This window comes from Rousettus aegyptiacus, unplaced genomic scaffold, assembly GCF_014176215.1.
Source record: "Rousettus aegyptiacus isolate mRouAeg1 unplaced genomic scaffold, mRouAeg1.p scaffold_m13_p_5, whole genome shotgun sequence".
NCBI classification, from domain to species: domain Eukaryota; kingdom Metazoa; phylum Chordata; class Mammalia; order Chiroptera; family Pteropodidae; genus Rousettus; species Rousettus aegyptiacus.
The window spans coordinates 74,915,028-74,929,250 of NW_023416308.1; the positions used below are offsets into that span (position 1 = coordinate 74,915,028).

Here is a 14,223-nt window from a genome sequence, read left to right on the forward strand (position 1 = left end):
GGCAGAGCTAGGGAAGCTCCTTAGTTTATTAATATTTAACATCTCCAAGGCATGCATCAGTCAGCCTCACATCCTTTGTTAAATGTGGAAAACTCATCCACCCACCTATCCGCCTGCCTATACTTCAATCTGACATTCACCTACCTGACCAGCTAAGCAACAGCTTTCAGTTTGAGCTACAGCTTTATCTTTTATTTGCTATGTCCTTGGCTTAGGCACTTTCCCTCTTAAAGCCTGTTTTCTTATCTATAAAGCAGGAATAATACTTCCTTTCTCTCTATGTATTACCTATCTTTTGGTAAGAAATTATTCTGAGTGATAAAATTTCAGGCATGTGACTGGCCCAAGTTGGGGCATAGTTGGAAATGACCATCTCCTATTAGCTTCAGCAGTAGAATCTATTGGACTTTTAGAAAAAATTCTGGTTTTCAGGTGGAAGCTATATTACAAATGGGGTTGAGACAGGAAAAAAGAAGCCTCTGGTTCACTCAACCATCAGTGCCCTTGGAGAAATGCATGGGGCAGTGGCCTGCATGGAGGGTAGAACGAATAGACCTCAGAGTATGTCTGGATCCTCCACTGTCCACAGTCAGTCCCTTAGCAGGTGCCGTTGGCTCTATCTCCAAATATATATAAACTCCTTTACTTTTTTTTTATTTCTGCTGCCACCACCTTAGTCCAAACTACCATCTGCTCTCTCTTGCCTGCTGCAATAGTTGAATGCCTTGCCTCTGCTTTTGTCTGGCTCCAAGACATCTCCGTCCAACATCCAGAATGGCCTTTGAAAATGTAAAGCAGGGTACTATTACTCATCTCCTAAGACCTCCACTGTCTCCCCAAACTCTTCAGCCCTGATCACAAACCCTGTGTAGTCTGCCCCATTCCTTTCCTGTTCACCCGAACCCAGGCACCTTATCTTTTTCCTAGGCGTAGGAAAGGCCCAGCTTCTGTACTTACTGCCCTTGCCCTCTGCCTGGGCAGCTCTTCCCCTGGCTCTCCCCACACACTGCACAATGCTGGCTCCTTACCTGCAGGTCTTAGCCCAGATGTCATCTCCTTGAAGATCCTCTTTCTAAGTACACTTGCCCCATCTTGCTTTGTGTCATCACTGTTCTATCTTCTTCATAACACTTATTACTGCTTGAAATTGGATTGTTTATATTTTTAGAGGTCTCTTCAATGACTATATTTTTATTAATTTTAATTATACTAGGAATATGTAACAACATTGTCTGAAGAGTCTGACAAGTAAAGCAAAAATACTCCCTTTATTCTTCTTTCCCCACCCTAGATCCCTCACTGTTTATAAGTTCCTAGAACGATGCATGACGCATTCGACACAGCTACTGAATAAAGAGTAAATCAAGGGCCATGTTCTGGCTCTACTACATATTAGCCTCCCTTTGGGGAACGCCCAAAGAGGGGAGGTCAGAAGCCAAGGTCCAAAGAAAGCTATGGATTTGGGCAAACTACTTAACATCTCCAAGTATCAGTTTTCTCATTTACGAAAAAGGGAAAAGAGCATTTATCTCATAGAATTGTAAGCATAAGGTAGTGCCAGGCACACCATACATGCCCTCACAAAGTTTATAGGCTAGTGGGGATGTACCTGAAAGACTTCAAGTTGACTCCATTCAGTGTCCCAAGAATGTTAGAGTCGTACTTTCCAAACTGGTATAGGAAGAGCTATGTGCAGGTAGGAGTTACCTGAAACCATCTGATGCATCTTCCTGGGTTTTTTGTTTTACCTGGAAGTAATTTACAACATTATGTTTTATATTGAGTCAAATAATGCTTTGGGCATCATCATGGGGAGAGTCACTGGAGACCATGTGGTTTGGTTGAACCTGTTTTCGATGTGGGAAAACTGATGAAGAGAGCGACAGGAGTTGGCCTCTCTATCCTGGTAGGTTCTCTCAGGCTCACATAGTGAACCTCCTGTCATCACACAGGTCTATGGTGTACTCCTCTCAAGATCCTTGACCTTAGCAAAAATAGCAGGTGACTACCTCTCCTTCCGCTGTGGGACTGAGGATGAAACCCAGACATCAAGGCCAAGAGGAGAGTTTGGGGCTTTAATTCACACTCTCCTAACATTGCCCAGACACTGGAGCACCCTGCCTGCCTATCAGTACCCTCCTGTTCCCACAACCACCTGCCTATCTGAACATAATTGTAGTGATTCTACTGGGGTATCCTTACCTGACTATATATAACCAGCATATGTAACTGTTTCCGCGTGTAATTACAGATGTTTACAGACCCACAATCACAGCTGAGCAAGTGATAGCTTCCTTTCTTCCCATTAACATGCCAATTATTAGGGTTTTATCAAGGCCAGTTAGCCAGATCCCAGGAGTGAAAGACCTCACACTCTCCTACTACCTGAAGAACAAGAAGGGACTTCAGACAAAGCAAGGTCTCAGCCAGGATTTCGCAGGACACCAAGAGGCCTGCAGAAAGATGGGCTAACATCTACTGGGAACCTACTGCGTGTCAGGCACTCGGGGGAAACCAGCAAACACCTTTGACCAATTCTGCAAGCTGGAATTAGTACCCCCATTTTATATATTTGGAGATTGGTTCCCAGAAGGCTGGTGTCAGGGGCCACCTACAGCAGGCAGTGGAGCTGGGCCAGAGTGATTTCCATCATGCTACCCCACTAGGCCAGCCTCCCAGAGTAGCAGGCCAGCAGGCCAGCTCTATGCCCCCTTCCTTATCTTCTCTTCTGACTGCTTCCTCTTCCAGGCTGCAACGACTTTCACCCTACTCCCTCCAGTCCCCCACACTTCCTTCTCAGTTTCTCAGGTTGACACTATCTTCTGCCCTCCACCCCACCCCCACAGGCCAACCCTGCTTCCTGTCCCCGTTGGGTTGTTGGTTGTCATCTCTACAGAAGAACAGAGAGCTGGGGTGGGGAGAGGGTGGAGCAGAGGGCTAAGGCTTTGACAGACACCCAAAGTCACCCACCGACCTGCACGCCTACCCTACCAGAGGTACCTGAAAGAACTCGTCTTTGGGGTGGACAGAACCTCGGCTTTCACCTTCCCGCGCATACATACAAAGGCCGCCCCAGCGTGCGCGGGGAAGCGCGCCTGCACACTCGCAGAGCTGCACAAAAACGTGTACATGGCTTCATCCGCAAAAATACATTCCTAATCGCCCCGCGCACGCGGCGTGCACACGTACCCGCACCGGCACACTCTCGCACGTATACCCACCCCAGCGTGCGCCCTCACGTACACCACACACAGACACACACAGAAACACACACAGACATACACGCGCGCGGGCAGCTGGACACGCACCCGTGTGAACCCCCAAACACCCTGCGAGCCCTGACGCGTCTGGCTGCCCTGCTCCGGCGGCTCGCTGGGCGGCGCGCGCACACACAGACACACACGCACGGTCCCCGCACTGCTCCACGCCCCTGGCCGCGGCCTGGGCTCTGTGCGGCACGGCTGGCGGGCGGGGACCGGGGCGGGGGCGGCGGCGGCGGCCAGAGAGCGGAGGAGGCGGAGCAGGGAGCCGGGAGCCGGCTGGCCCGCGCTCCTCCTGCCGGCCGGGGATTTTCCAGCCTGGGCGCTGACGCCGCGGACCTCCCTGCGGCCGCCTCGGACCATGGGCGACAAAGGGACACGGTGAGTGCGGGCGGTGGCCCGGCCGGGTGTGTGTGGGGCGACCTGGGTGAGGGCACGGGCAGGGGCTCTAGTCCGCATTCTGGCTCTGCGTTCGCAGTCACCCAGCCCCAGGCTCGGCGGCATCCAGCTCTCCTCTGCCTCAGAGGTTTTCCGTGTGGTCTCTGTTAGCGCCGTGGGCGGGGTACCGGGAGACGAGAACCGGCTGTCCCATCTGGCTCCTGGCTCGTTGGCGCCAGATACACACTCACACACGTTCACTCGCTGACACCCAGCGCTGGCCAGCAGATGCAGAGATGCACGGGGGGTGGGGAGGGGGGAGGCAGGTTGACACACAATGGCACACACACTCATGTGGACACACGGGCACACTCATCCACTCATCCATGGGCATGCTCATGCTGGCACGCACACTGACATTCATTGCCACATACTCATCACATACAGTGACACATACTTACTGGTATACACTTTTCAACATATTCTTGCTGACAGTCATGTGGGCATACACAGGTCACACTCCAACACACATCAACTCTAACACGCCTTCATGCTGGCACACACATATGGTCTATAGTGATACACATACGCTGTCACTTCCACTCGCTGTAATAGTTACTGATGCACACACGTTGTCACACTTACTGACAGTGAACACATGTGCTGGCACATATCTCACTAACACATTGTTTGCAAGATCACACCAACGATGACCTCACAGACACGAATCAAACTAATGCCCACACAAACTGGCACCACATTGTCACAAGCTAAGAGACCCTGGGGCTGCTGACACACTCCAGTCCCCACATGGCAAGAAGTGGAAACACACATACCACACAGGGTGGGAGCCCCCCTGGAGCCTGGGAAAACTGCATCCTACCCATTGTATTTCCTTTCCCCTTGACCTCCCTAGGCCTCGGGTGGCGGGCCAGAATCTATTTTGAGCTAAGGATGGTGAGAGGGGCTCCTGTCTTCTTAGGAGCCTTCCCTAACTCAGAAAGGAAGACGCTATGCCTCTAAAATGGAAAACTGGGACAAAAAGGGGAGGGGGCTGCAGCTAGGGAAGGGAGGACCCTGGGGATAGCCCTGGTTAGGTGCTCAGCTTTGTCACTCTAGATCTGCCCCTTCGGTTTACCCACTTCCTTAAGTTTTGATAGAATCTTCTCCCTTATCTCCTCCTCTTACACCTTCTGCAACCCCCCTCGTGTGCATTTTTCTTTCTTTCCTCTCTCCTATCTTTGTGCTTCACTCCTCCCTTCTCTCTTCCCTCTCTCCACACTTCCTCTGTCACTCATTGCTTCCAATAATTATTTATTGAGTACCTACTGTGTACTAGACATAGTGTGGGGGTCAAAGATGTACATTGAGGAAGTTACCAGACTGGGGGGAAACAGCCCCAGTGGTCGTCATGTTTGGAAACCACTGACAAAGCAAGTTTACACCCACTGCCATTTGACACTCTCAACAATATGAGAAAGGTCCTCCAGAGATTATTCCCATTTTCCAGAAGAAGAAATTGAGGCTCAGAGGTAACTTGTGCTCCTACGGTTTAGAAACTGCTTCCCAGCTATTCAGCTCTTCAAGATTAATTTTATTCTTCCTAGAAGAGGAACCAGAACTCAGTGAGGTTACCCAACTTGCTTAAGGTTGGGAGGGATCAGAGGCAGGGCTGAGGCTGGAGCCCATTCCTCCCGTTTCTCTGTGACTTGCCCTCGTGCACTGCCATGCCCTTGTGGACCCTAGGTTTGAGACCAGGGTGGGCTGCCCTGCTCTGTGTGGAGGCCCAGGCTGGTGGGGATGCTCTAGAAGATCATGAGGCATCTGTATGTACGTGATGGCTAGTCTCCACTGCAGCCTGCCGGCCAGTACTGTGAGCAGGTCTCTGTCCTCAGCAGAAGGTTGCGTGACTCTCTTCTCTACCATATCCATGTCACCCAAAGCCAAGATCTCCCTGGCCATCGAGGTTGGACTTATCTCCCTGTGGGAAGTCAGGAGCCCTTGCTCTTGTCCTTCATTCCTCCTGTGCTGCTTCGCCATCAGGGTGACTCATCTCCTCTTGGGCCTCGGCTTGACTCTCTGTGACTTGGGGAGGAATGTCATTGGTTCCCTGTTGCCATAGGTTGTCAGCAGGATGGGAATACGATGAGCAGCCAGGCACCTATTGGAGACCCTGTCTTTGAAACCTTTTCCATGATCCTCTCCCTGCACCGTTCTGCCTCTAGCTCACTGGGGAAACTTGGGGACCTTGGGTAATTGTCTTCACCTTTCTGGATCTTAGTTTTCCTATTTGTAAATTGAAAATATTAACACTTAAATTTTTCAGGGCTCTCCTTGTGGTTACTGAATTCACTGGGCAGGGCAATAGGTGTTGCCTGAAGCCTGCAGCCTAGACCTGGCCATACTCCACCCAACAGTAGCCCCGCTTCCCTCTCAGTCTTTCCTACAGCCCCAGGAGGCCTCCGTCTCCCTTCCAGACAGGTTTCCTGAGTAATTTCGAAGACAAAGGCAAAATCGATAATGGGCTGTACCTTGCCTTGTTCCATAAGCCATGGGACTCTGATTTATCTTGGACTTAGATGAGGAAACGACGAATAAGCAATATTTTAAGGGTCAGGAGTCATTGTGTCCATCTCTGCACCTGGATTTGCACCCTGCCATATAAAAGTGACAATGGGAATTAGTCAGAAACTGTCACTGCCTTCTAGGAACTTCCGGGGTCAAAGGGGAAAGAAGGGATGAGATAAATACCTGGATAGGACTCATTACAGGGCAGGCAGTATGCTGACTGCTTTTACGAAGAGCTCTGAGAGCAATCGTGCATTCATTCAACAAAAGTTGACTGAGTGGCAGGGGCTGGGTGTTCAAGATCAATGACTCCACTCTGTCCCCAAAGGATTTAGAGCAGAGCAGGTGATTATAATGCAGGGTGACATGTACTGTGGGAGGCTAAGGAGGAGTCCCCAATCCAGTCTCTCTGTGTGGGGGGTGGGGGTGGGGGTCATGGAATACAGTGAAGGAAGCTTTCTTAGGAAGCTTTGGAACTACTGAGCTTCATCTGGAAGGATGAAGAGGCCAAGGGGGAGGGATCGGGGACGTCATTCCTGGCCAAGGGTGCAGAATGTTTGAAGGCTTGGAGGCATGAAGCAGCATGTGCAGCTGGGGGCTGGCCCAGGGATGTTGGTTGAGCCTTAAGAGGTAAACACAGGCTGGAATGTCAAAGCTAAGGAGAAAGGCAGTTCTCCCAAAGTCCATGGTGATTCAGAGAGGCTAGCGAGGAAGAGAGGGATGGGAGCAGATCTGCATTTCAGAGGGGGCCTTTGGCAATGTCAAGGAGAGTGAATAGAAGGAGCAGGCCTAGAAGCAGGGAGACCAGTGAGGAGCCTGAGGAGGAACCTAGAGAAGGTGAACTCTGAATGAAGCCTGTGGAGAGGATGGAACTGAGAAACATGAGTAAGGAGGTAGAGCCTGTTAGCCTGATCAGTTGGGTGTCTAGTATGTGTCTGGCATCACATGCATGCTCTCCTTTGGATCTCTCAATGATCCTATTAATGTAGGGATTTTTGTTCCCATTTCACAGATGAGGAAACAAACAAGGAAAGATTAAGCAATTTGTCCACTGACATTCAGTCAACAAGCTTCTGAACCCAGGCCTGTCTGCACACAAAGCCCCTCTGCTGCTCCATGCTCTCACACAGAGGGAGGGGGCTTGTCTGGCTCACAGTTGGCCTCCCCCACCTCTCTGGCGGCCCCATCCTCCCATCTTGTTCTTGCTATTCTTACTTAACTTGGCAACATGGAAGATCAGTTAGATAACAGTAGGGACTTCCTGAGAGGCAATGGGGTGGGACAGACTTTCTTTTCCTACGGATGTTTATGAATTCTTCTTTTTTGGCGGGGGAAGAGGGTGGGTGTGATGAGGACACATAATCACCAGCTTTCTGTGAGCCTTGGCTATTGTCTATCTTGGTGGTTAAGCTCTGTGTGACCCATCTTGGCTAGAACATGGGGAAGTCCTGTGGCTTTGGCCAGGGTCACTTGTGGGGCTGCTGGGAACAGAAGTGTTCAGCCTGATCCACCATCTCTGATCCCCGAGCTCTGATCCCCAATTCTGGGCCAGCCTCTGGGCTTCAGACTTCTCCGTGGCTCTTTCTTCCAAGTTTGGGCCTCCTTGCCAGAGGTTGAAGCATGGGTTCAGGTGTCCTGAGTCATGGGCAGGCCACACCTCGGGGCTTTGACAATGGAAAAAGAACAGACTTGGGTCAGCATGCCCTGAATGGCTTCCTGGCCTCCACCAGGCCATCCTCCACTGCTGCCAGAGTGACCATGCTGGCCATCTAATGAGGCCTGCGGTGGGGGAGTAGCTTGGCAGGGAGCCAGACTAGAAGTTGAGAAGAATATAGGGAGACTTCTGCATAGATGGATCAGAGGAGGGTTGGAGGTGGGAGGTGGGGATTTGAAAGTCTTTGGTTTGGGGACTGTGGATGACATGGTATGGGGAGATGGTATGGACTATGAAGAGAGGATGGTTAGGGACAGCTGGGGCTTTGGAGAGCACCGATGGCTGAAGGTAGAGAATGGAGTGAAGGACATGGGGGAGGCTGTGTCCTGGGAGTCAAAGATGCAGAGAAGAACCAATAGAAGATGAGCTGGGGAAAGACCCCTGGGATTTAGTCAGAAGATGTGGCTGGTGATGGTGAGGAGATTTCGAGGGAGCAGACAAGGCCAGGTCCAGGGATGGAAGAGAGGGAGAAGACCCTGCTGTTCTCAGGGTCTGGAGCTGGGGTGAGACTCTTGGAGGAAGAATGTGAGGCCATGGGCTAGGGGAAGTAGGGGCATCTGCCTCAAGCTGGGGGTTGTGGGGAAGGCTTCCTAGAGGAGGTGCCCCCTGAGATGGGTCCTGAGGCATGTGGAAAGGCTTAGGTGGTTTAGACAGAAGGAAGAGCCTATGTTAAGGTACAGATAGTGGGCGAGATGCATGAGTGTGAGGAGTGAGGCTGCTGAGGGAGGTGGCAGCCCTGGAGAGAGGGCCTTGGATGCTGGGGTAGGTGCATTTCAGGGCACGTTCTTACTCATTTATTCATACCCAGGTATCTTTGTTCCCCAGCTGGTGAGCTCCTTGTTGTTTGGGGCTATTTCTGTTTCCTGTTTGCTGGTCCATTACTCATCTCTGGGTCCATAGGAGATGTCTGGCAGGGATTTGTTGATGGGACTGAACTCCTTTCTCCCTTCTTGCCTCTGCTTTCAGCCTAGGAACTCCCTAAGTGCTGACATTAGGTCTTTCTCATTGGGAAATCCTAAGTATGGAAGCCATGCTTTCAACATTAGACTGGGTACTGAGGGGTCTCCTCCATTATATTAGGAAGTCCTGAGGGAGGGGATGTATCACCCCTAGCAGAATGGAGTTTTGGTGATAAAGCCTGCTTCTCCTTCATCAGGCAGACTTCCGCTGGAGGGAGCCACGTCTCCTACATCCGACTGGGGTCTCCTGAGTGTGGGGCATGTCTCCAGCACACCCCTAGGATGAGAACAGGTTCCTGGACACTCTCCCTCCTTTGTGCAGGAGAGGTTCTGCCCCAGGGGTGGATCGTGTCCTAGTAGGGGATGTGGAATAGAGGGGTTGGGGCAGGACAGGGTGGCTGCTTTCAAGAGGGAAACAAAGGACGCTGTTGTCTCAACACCCTCCCTCATCCCCCAAGGGGTCCTGGCAGGGTCATCTCTCTGGAGACATGCCTCCTCCTTCCTGGGACTGACCCATCTTTAGTACCACTTTACAGGAACTGCTTGTTCCTTCCCGGGAGACCTGGTGCCAGACGAGGCCCCTGGGAGATCAGGGCCCAGGGACTAGGCCAGATAGGTCCCTGGAGTTCTGTGTGACTGAAGTCACCACAGCAATTGAGCAGCTTTTCTCACTACCTAAGGCTGGGCTGGGCCTGGCTGAGATCACAGCTGGTCCTTTGGGGCTTGCTGTACCTAAAGAGAGATCTGTCTGTTGGGCTAAAGAGGCTGGATCAAGGTGGGGTGCTGTGGCTGACATCAAGCCAACAGGAGGTGGGGTTCCTCACTCAAGGTCTGAGCTGTTCATTGGCCGTGCAGAGTGCAACTCCTCTCTTTGGATGCACGCAGAGGCCCAGAAACTGAATAGATATGGGCCCAGATGAGGCGGAGGTCCCTCACATACTGGCCCTGAGCCTCTGGGTGCACTCAGAGAGAGAGAAGCTGCAATATGTTTCCTTCTGCAGCTTCATTCCCTTCTCCCAGCCTATGCAGTCAATGGGCATGGGTGTTGGCAAAAGACCAGGGGAGAGGGTGGAGAGTCGACAGCTGGGATGCATCATCTCAGGTGGGTCCCAGAGGTATGCTCTAATGCTTACTCATTGCTGTGTGACCTTGGGCACGACATTACCTTCTCTGGGTCTTGATGTTCCTGTAGAAGTCAAATCAGCCAGCATGTGTGAGGCCCTTCTGGCTGTGTCACCCCTTTTCTTTTTTCTTCTAGCATGTTTTGGGGTGACTTTTCTTCTAGAGGACCAGAGTGGGGGATTGGGCGGCTTAGGCCTCTGCTACAGACCAGGGAAAGCAGGCGCTTGGTGGTATGGGTTGTGCTGTCTCCCACAGGTCCTCTCCTCAGCAGCCTTCCACCTCTCAAAGCACCTGCAGTAATTGGCAGGTCCTCCAAGGTTTAATTCTCTCTGCCCAGGCTGTTCCCTCCTCATGGACACCCTTCCCTGGATGTCCACAGCCCCTCTGTGATCTGATTAGCCTAGATTACAGGCTGATTAGCATACTGGGTAGGCTCTAACAAGAACCAGATTTCCTGGTTTCAAATGCCAGCTCTGCCACTTACCAGCTGGGTGACTTGTCCCGATTATTTAACCCGTTTTCTGCTGCAGCTCTCTCATTTGTAAAATGGGATAGTAATAGTGCCTCCTTGGTAGTTTGTCTGAGGGTTAAATGATTTAAAATAGGTAAAGCTTAGAGACAGTCCCTGGCACAAGGGCAGTGTTATGTGAGGTTAACTCATGAATGATCTCTCGCTGGGTCTGCCTCCCTCACCAGGCTGTGAGCTCCCCCAAGAAGGGACCCTGGTTGATTCACTTATGAGGTTGCAAAGGAATTAGCACAAGACTGTTTTATCATTGGCCCTCAGTACAAGGGCGATGGCCTGACCCTACACAATATCTTTCCTGCCCTTTAAGGACTGGATCGCTGATCTCAGAGTGCCTTGTGAATTTTTGTGTCATTCTCTCTCTCTCTCTCCCTCTCTCTGCGTGGGTGCTGGTTATTTGCACACTTGTGACGTCCTCTCTGTGAGGCCAAGGGTACCTGGCCTTGGTCTGTTGTACCTAGCACCTGTGCAGATCTGGCATGGCACTGAGCTCTGTAAATATTTGTTTAGCAAAGGAGGCTGAATGTAGGTGTTTCACTTGGGGGTAAGCAATGTGGTTGGTGAGAATAATGGGACATCATTGCTGATTCTGAAATATCTAAAGGTGGCTCAGAGCCACAGGCATTAGATTAGTCTTTGTGACCAAGGGGAGGAGGTCGCTGGATGACTGGCTTTACCTTGCCGGGAGAATGTATTTTCTGACAGCCAGAGGTACCTGGGAAGGGTATTGGTGGATCATTCCAGCCTCCGTGCTTTTGCTCCTGCTGCTACCTGCATCTAGAGTGTCATCCTCTCTTCTCTCTGCTTGTCCTAATCCGATTTTCTAAATACATACCCCAGCCATGCAGCCATCGTTTTCCGATCCTTAGAGGGTGGGCTAAATTCATCATCCCCATCCTCAGGCATTGCCGAGCCTGGGCAGTGGCACGGGAGGGTAGGGAGTCCCCCCTTTAGCATGGACATCTGGATCTGGCTGCAGTATAGCCAGTGTGGTTTGACCTGGCCTGAGGAGGGGACCATGGCTTCTGATGACCCACTGGTGATCAAGGAGCTCTTTATGCAGCTGGAGAGCACAGAAATTGGCATCGACTTCCTCTGGGCAAGTACTCATAACCCACCTAATTACTGAGGACAGAGTTCTGGGCACTGCATCCAGCAGGCTGAGGTCATAATCAGCTAATTAAACCACCCAAGAATTGCTCCTTGCTCAGAGAAGTGGAGGGAAAGGGGGTGGGAACGGTGAGGCTCAGAAAAGACATGAGGAGAAGGATGCTGTGCAGGGGGAGTTCAGACACTGGGCCTGCTGAGCAGAGCTGGAAAAAGGAAGCAGGAAGTGGGGAGAGCAGGTAGGGGGGCAGGAAGAGAGACAAATGAGAGAAAGTGCTATATACAGACAGCACCCAAGTGACATGACTCAGGGGCAGGGGCTCTGGCCTGGGAGACAGGACCTCACTTCTTACTGTCCCCATGATACCATGGAAAAGCTGCTTTTCTTCTTTGGGCCTCAGTTTTTACATGTGTCAAGCAGGAAGCAGGGGAGGCGTTGGCCCAGAAAGTCACTAGGACCTTTCCTTCTCTGTTCTAGACCTAGAAGGGGAGAAGCCATCGACAGCAGGTGGTGTTGTAGCTTGGCCGCTAGCAGCCCTGTCCTCTGGAAGGGGCAGACTGTGTATGGGTCTGATCCAGCCCAGACTGAGTAGCTGTAGTTTCATCAGAAGGGTAGACTGTGGTGGCAGCAGGCAAGCCCCTCAGCCTCTGTTGTGCCCTATCCCTGCCCTGTCCTCATGACTTTTCTAGCAAGCTAGTGTCCTTAGTGAGTGAATATTTGAGGCTGCACAGTGTCTTTTCCAACAGTCTAAGAATTTCCCAAGTAGCACCCCCAAGTGTGTGAGGGGGGCTCCCTGAAGGTGGAGCCACAAGGTTCGAGTATGGGTTTTAGTCGAACAGACTCGACTTTACTGTCCAGCAATATTTCTCACTGTCTCCATGATCTTTGGGCTAAGGTCTCAAAGTCTCTGGGCATCCGTTTTCATATTTGTGAAACAGGTACAATGATATTTCCCAATGCATGTGGTGGCTGGGGGCGGAGAGACTAAGGACTTGATAAAAAGTCATTATTTTTATTCAAGACTGGGAGTGGATTTCAGCTTTTCTGTCTCTGCTCGCTCTCTTCTGTATCCCCTCCCTCCTGGCCTGTCCTGGACTGTGCGCACAGCTGGGTGGGGTCCTGCTTTGGGCTAGAGGAGACACTCATATGATAGCAGGAAAGGGAAGTGAGATTGCCCAAAGCTGAGCAGGGGTGGAACCATGTGGTGCTGGGGCAGCCGGGGATCCCTCCCTTTTGGCCCTTCACCCATGGTGGATTTTCTAGTAGGAAGTGGGGAGGACATGAGGGGCAGGAAGCCAGGAGAATGGGTGGGCAGTGTGGAGGGCCAAAGGCCTCTCTCTCTTAGCCCCTGTTCCCAGCTGCCAGTGAGGAGGCTAGAGCCTGGTTTTCTGCCAGGGAAGCCAGCAGGCCACTATTTCACACACTGGGACAACAACAGCCATTCCTGGTTCCTAACCCCTAGCGGGAGGTACCTCCTTGGAGCCGGGGTGCTTAGAAAGCAGCGCCTGACGCAGCGGTTTGCCAAGATCTGGAGGAGAGGCAGCAAAAGTAGGAAAGAAAGCCGCCTCCCCTCCCCCAGCCTCTCCCCAAAGCACTGGGCTGTGACATGCCAGGGCCTCTGACTCTGAGGAAGCTGGTTACATAACTCCTAACGACTCCCTGCTTCCTTCTTTCATTCCTCCCCAGAGGGGCCTCAGAGGAGGTGCTGCTTTACACAGAATTCCTGGGCTGGAGAGGTCTCTGTGTGATGCCCCTGCCTGGGGTGGTGGTAGGTGCATATCATTTTGGGAGGAGAGCTGTGTGTGCTACCTTAGTGCAGGCCACTGGGGTTGGCTCTGCGCACCGCCCGCCTTCCCATACTCCTAGGAGCAGAGCTGCACAGGGGGAGAAGCCTCATTAGAGGAAACAGGCCATGTCCTGAAATAATTTGCTTGCAAAAGACCCTCAGAGGGGAGCTGGTTTCTCTGCCAGAGGAACAAATAGCCAGCATTTTTCAGTTTGTTCCATTCAGTTTCACAAACATTTCTCAAGCACTTGCTGGGTGCCTGACCCAGACCTCCACTCAAGGCAGGTCCCTGAAGCTGCCTGGCCCACTCTAGTGACATGTCTCTCTCCTAGTGGGAGGATGATTTAAGGAGCAGCTCTGCTTCTGTCTCCTACCTAAGACCATGCTCTTTCTCATAGGGTGGGGCCCAGACCTCCTGGGTTCTGGGGTGGCAGGGAACATCAGAATGAGGAATACCGCCACTTCTGGGGCCTCTCGGCTAGGCGTTTCCAGGGTTGGCCTATACCCTTTCTATCTGACCACCCTTGTCCTCCCAAGTTGGTGCCTGTGAACAGCTACTTCTGTGCTTATCTGCCACATTGTAGGCCCTGGGCCAGGCACCTGAGGTATGAAGAGGAAACAGACAAGTCTTGGCCCTGGTGCTGCTCATATCTTTTGGGAGAAAGGAGCTGTATCGTTGCAACGTTGTAAAAAGGGAGATAATGTGGATCAGTTTGTATTCAAGCAGAGCAAGCCCAGTGGGGAGGTGTCAGAGGCAGCTCCTCAGAAGAGGAGCCCACCTTGGAGATGAGTTTGAGGTGAG

The 14,223-nt window shown here is 51.8% G+C and overlaps 1 protein-coding gene across 7 annotated transcripts in view; it reads left to right on the forward strand.

Annotated features, from left to right (window-relative positions):
- Positions 1-3,494: 3,494 nt before the first annotated feature.
- Positions 3,495-14,223, forward strand: part of ARRB1 (arrestin beta 1) — a 71,917-nt gene continuing 61,188 nt past the window's right edge. For 2 of the 7 annotated variants that reach the window (XM_016161545.2, XM_016161546.2), the window contains exon 1: positions 3,500-3,641. In XM_016161545.2, coding sequence (XP_016017031.1) covers positions 3,622-3,641 — 20 coding nt within the window. In that variant the 5' untranslated portion in view covers positions 3,500-3,621. Of the gene's footprint in view, positions 3,642-6,674; positions 14,219-14,223 lie in introns of those variants that run through there. The other 5 variants (XM_016161542.2, XM_016161540.2, XM_016161544.2 and 2 more) reach the window with 5 other exon arrangements.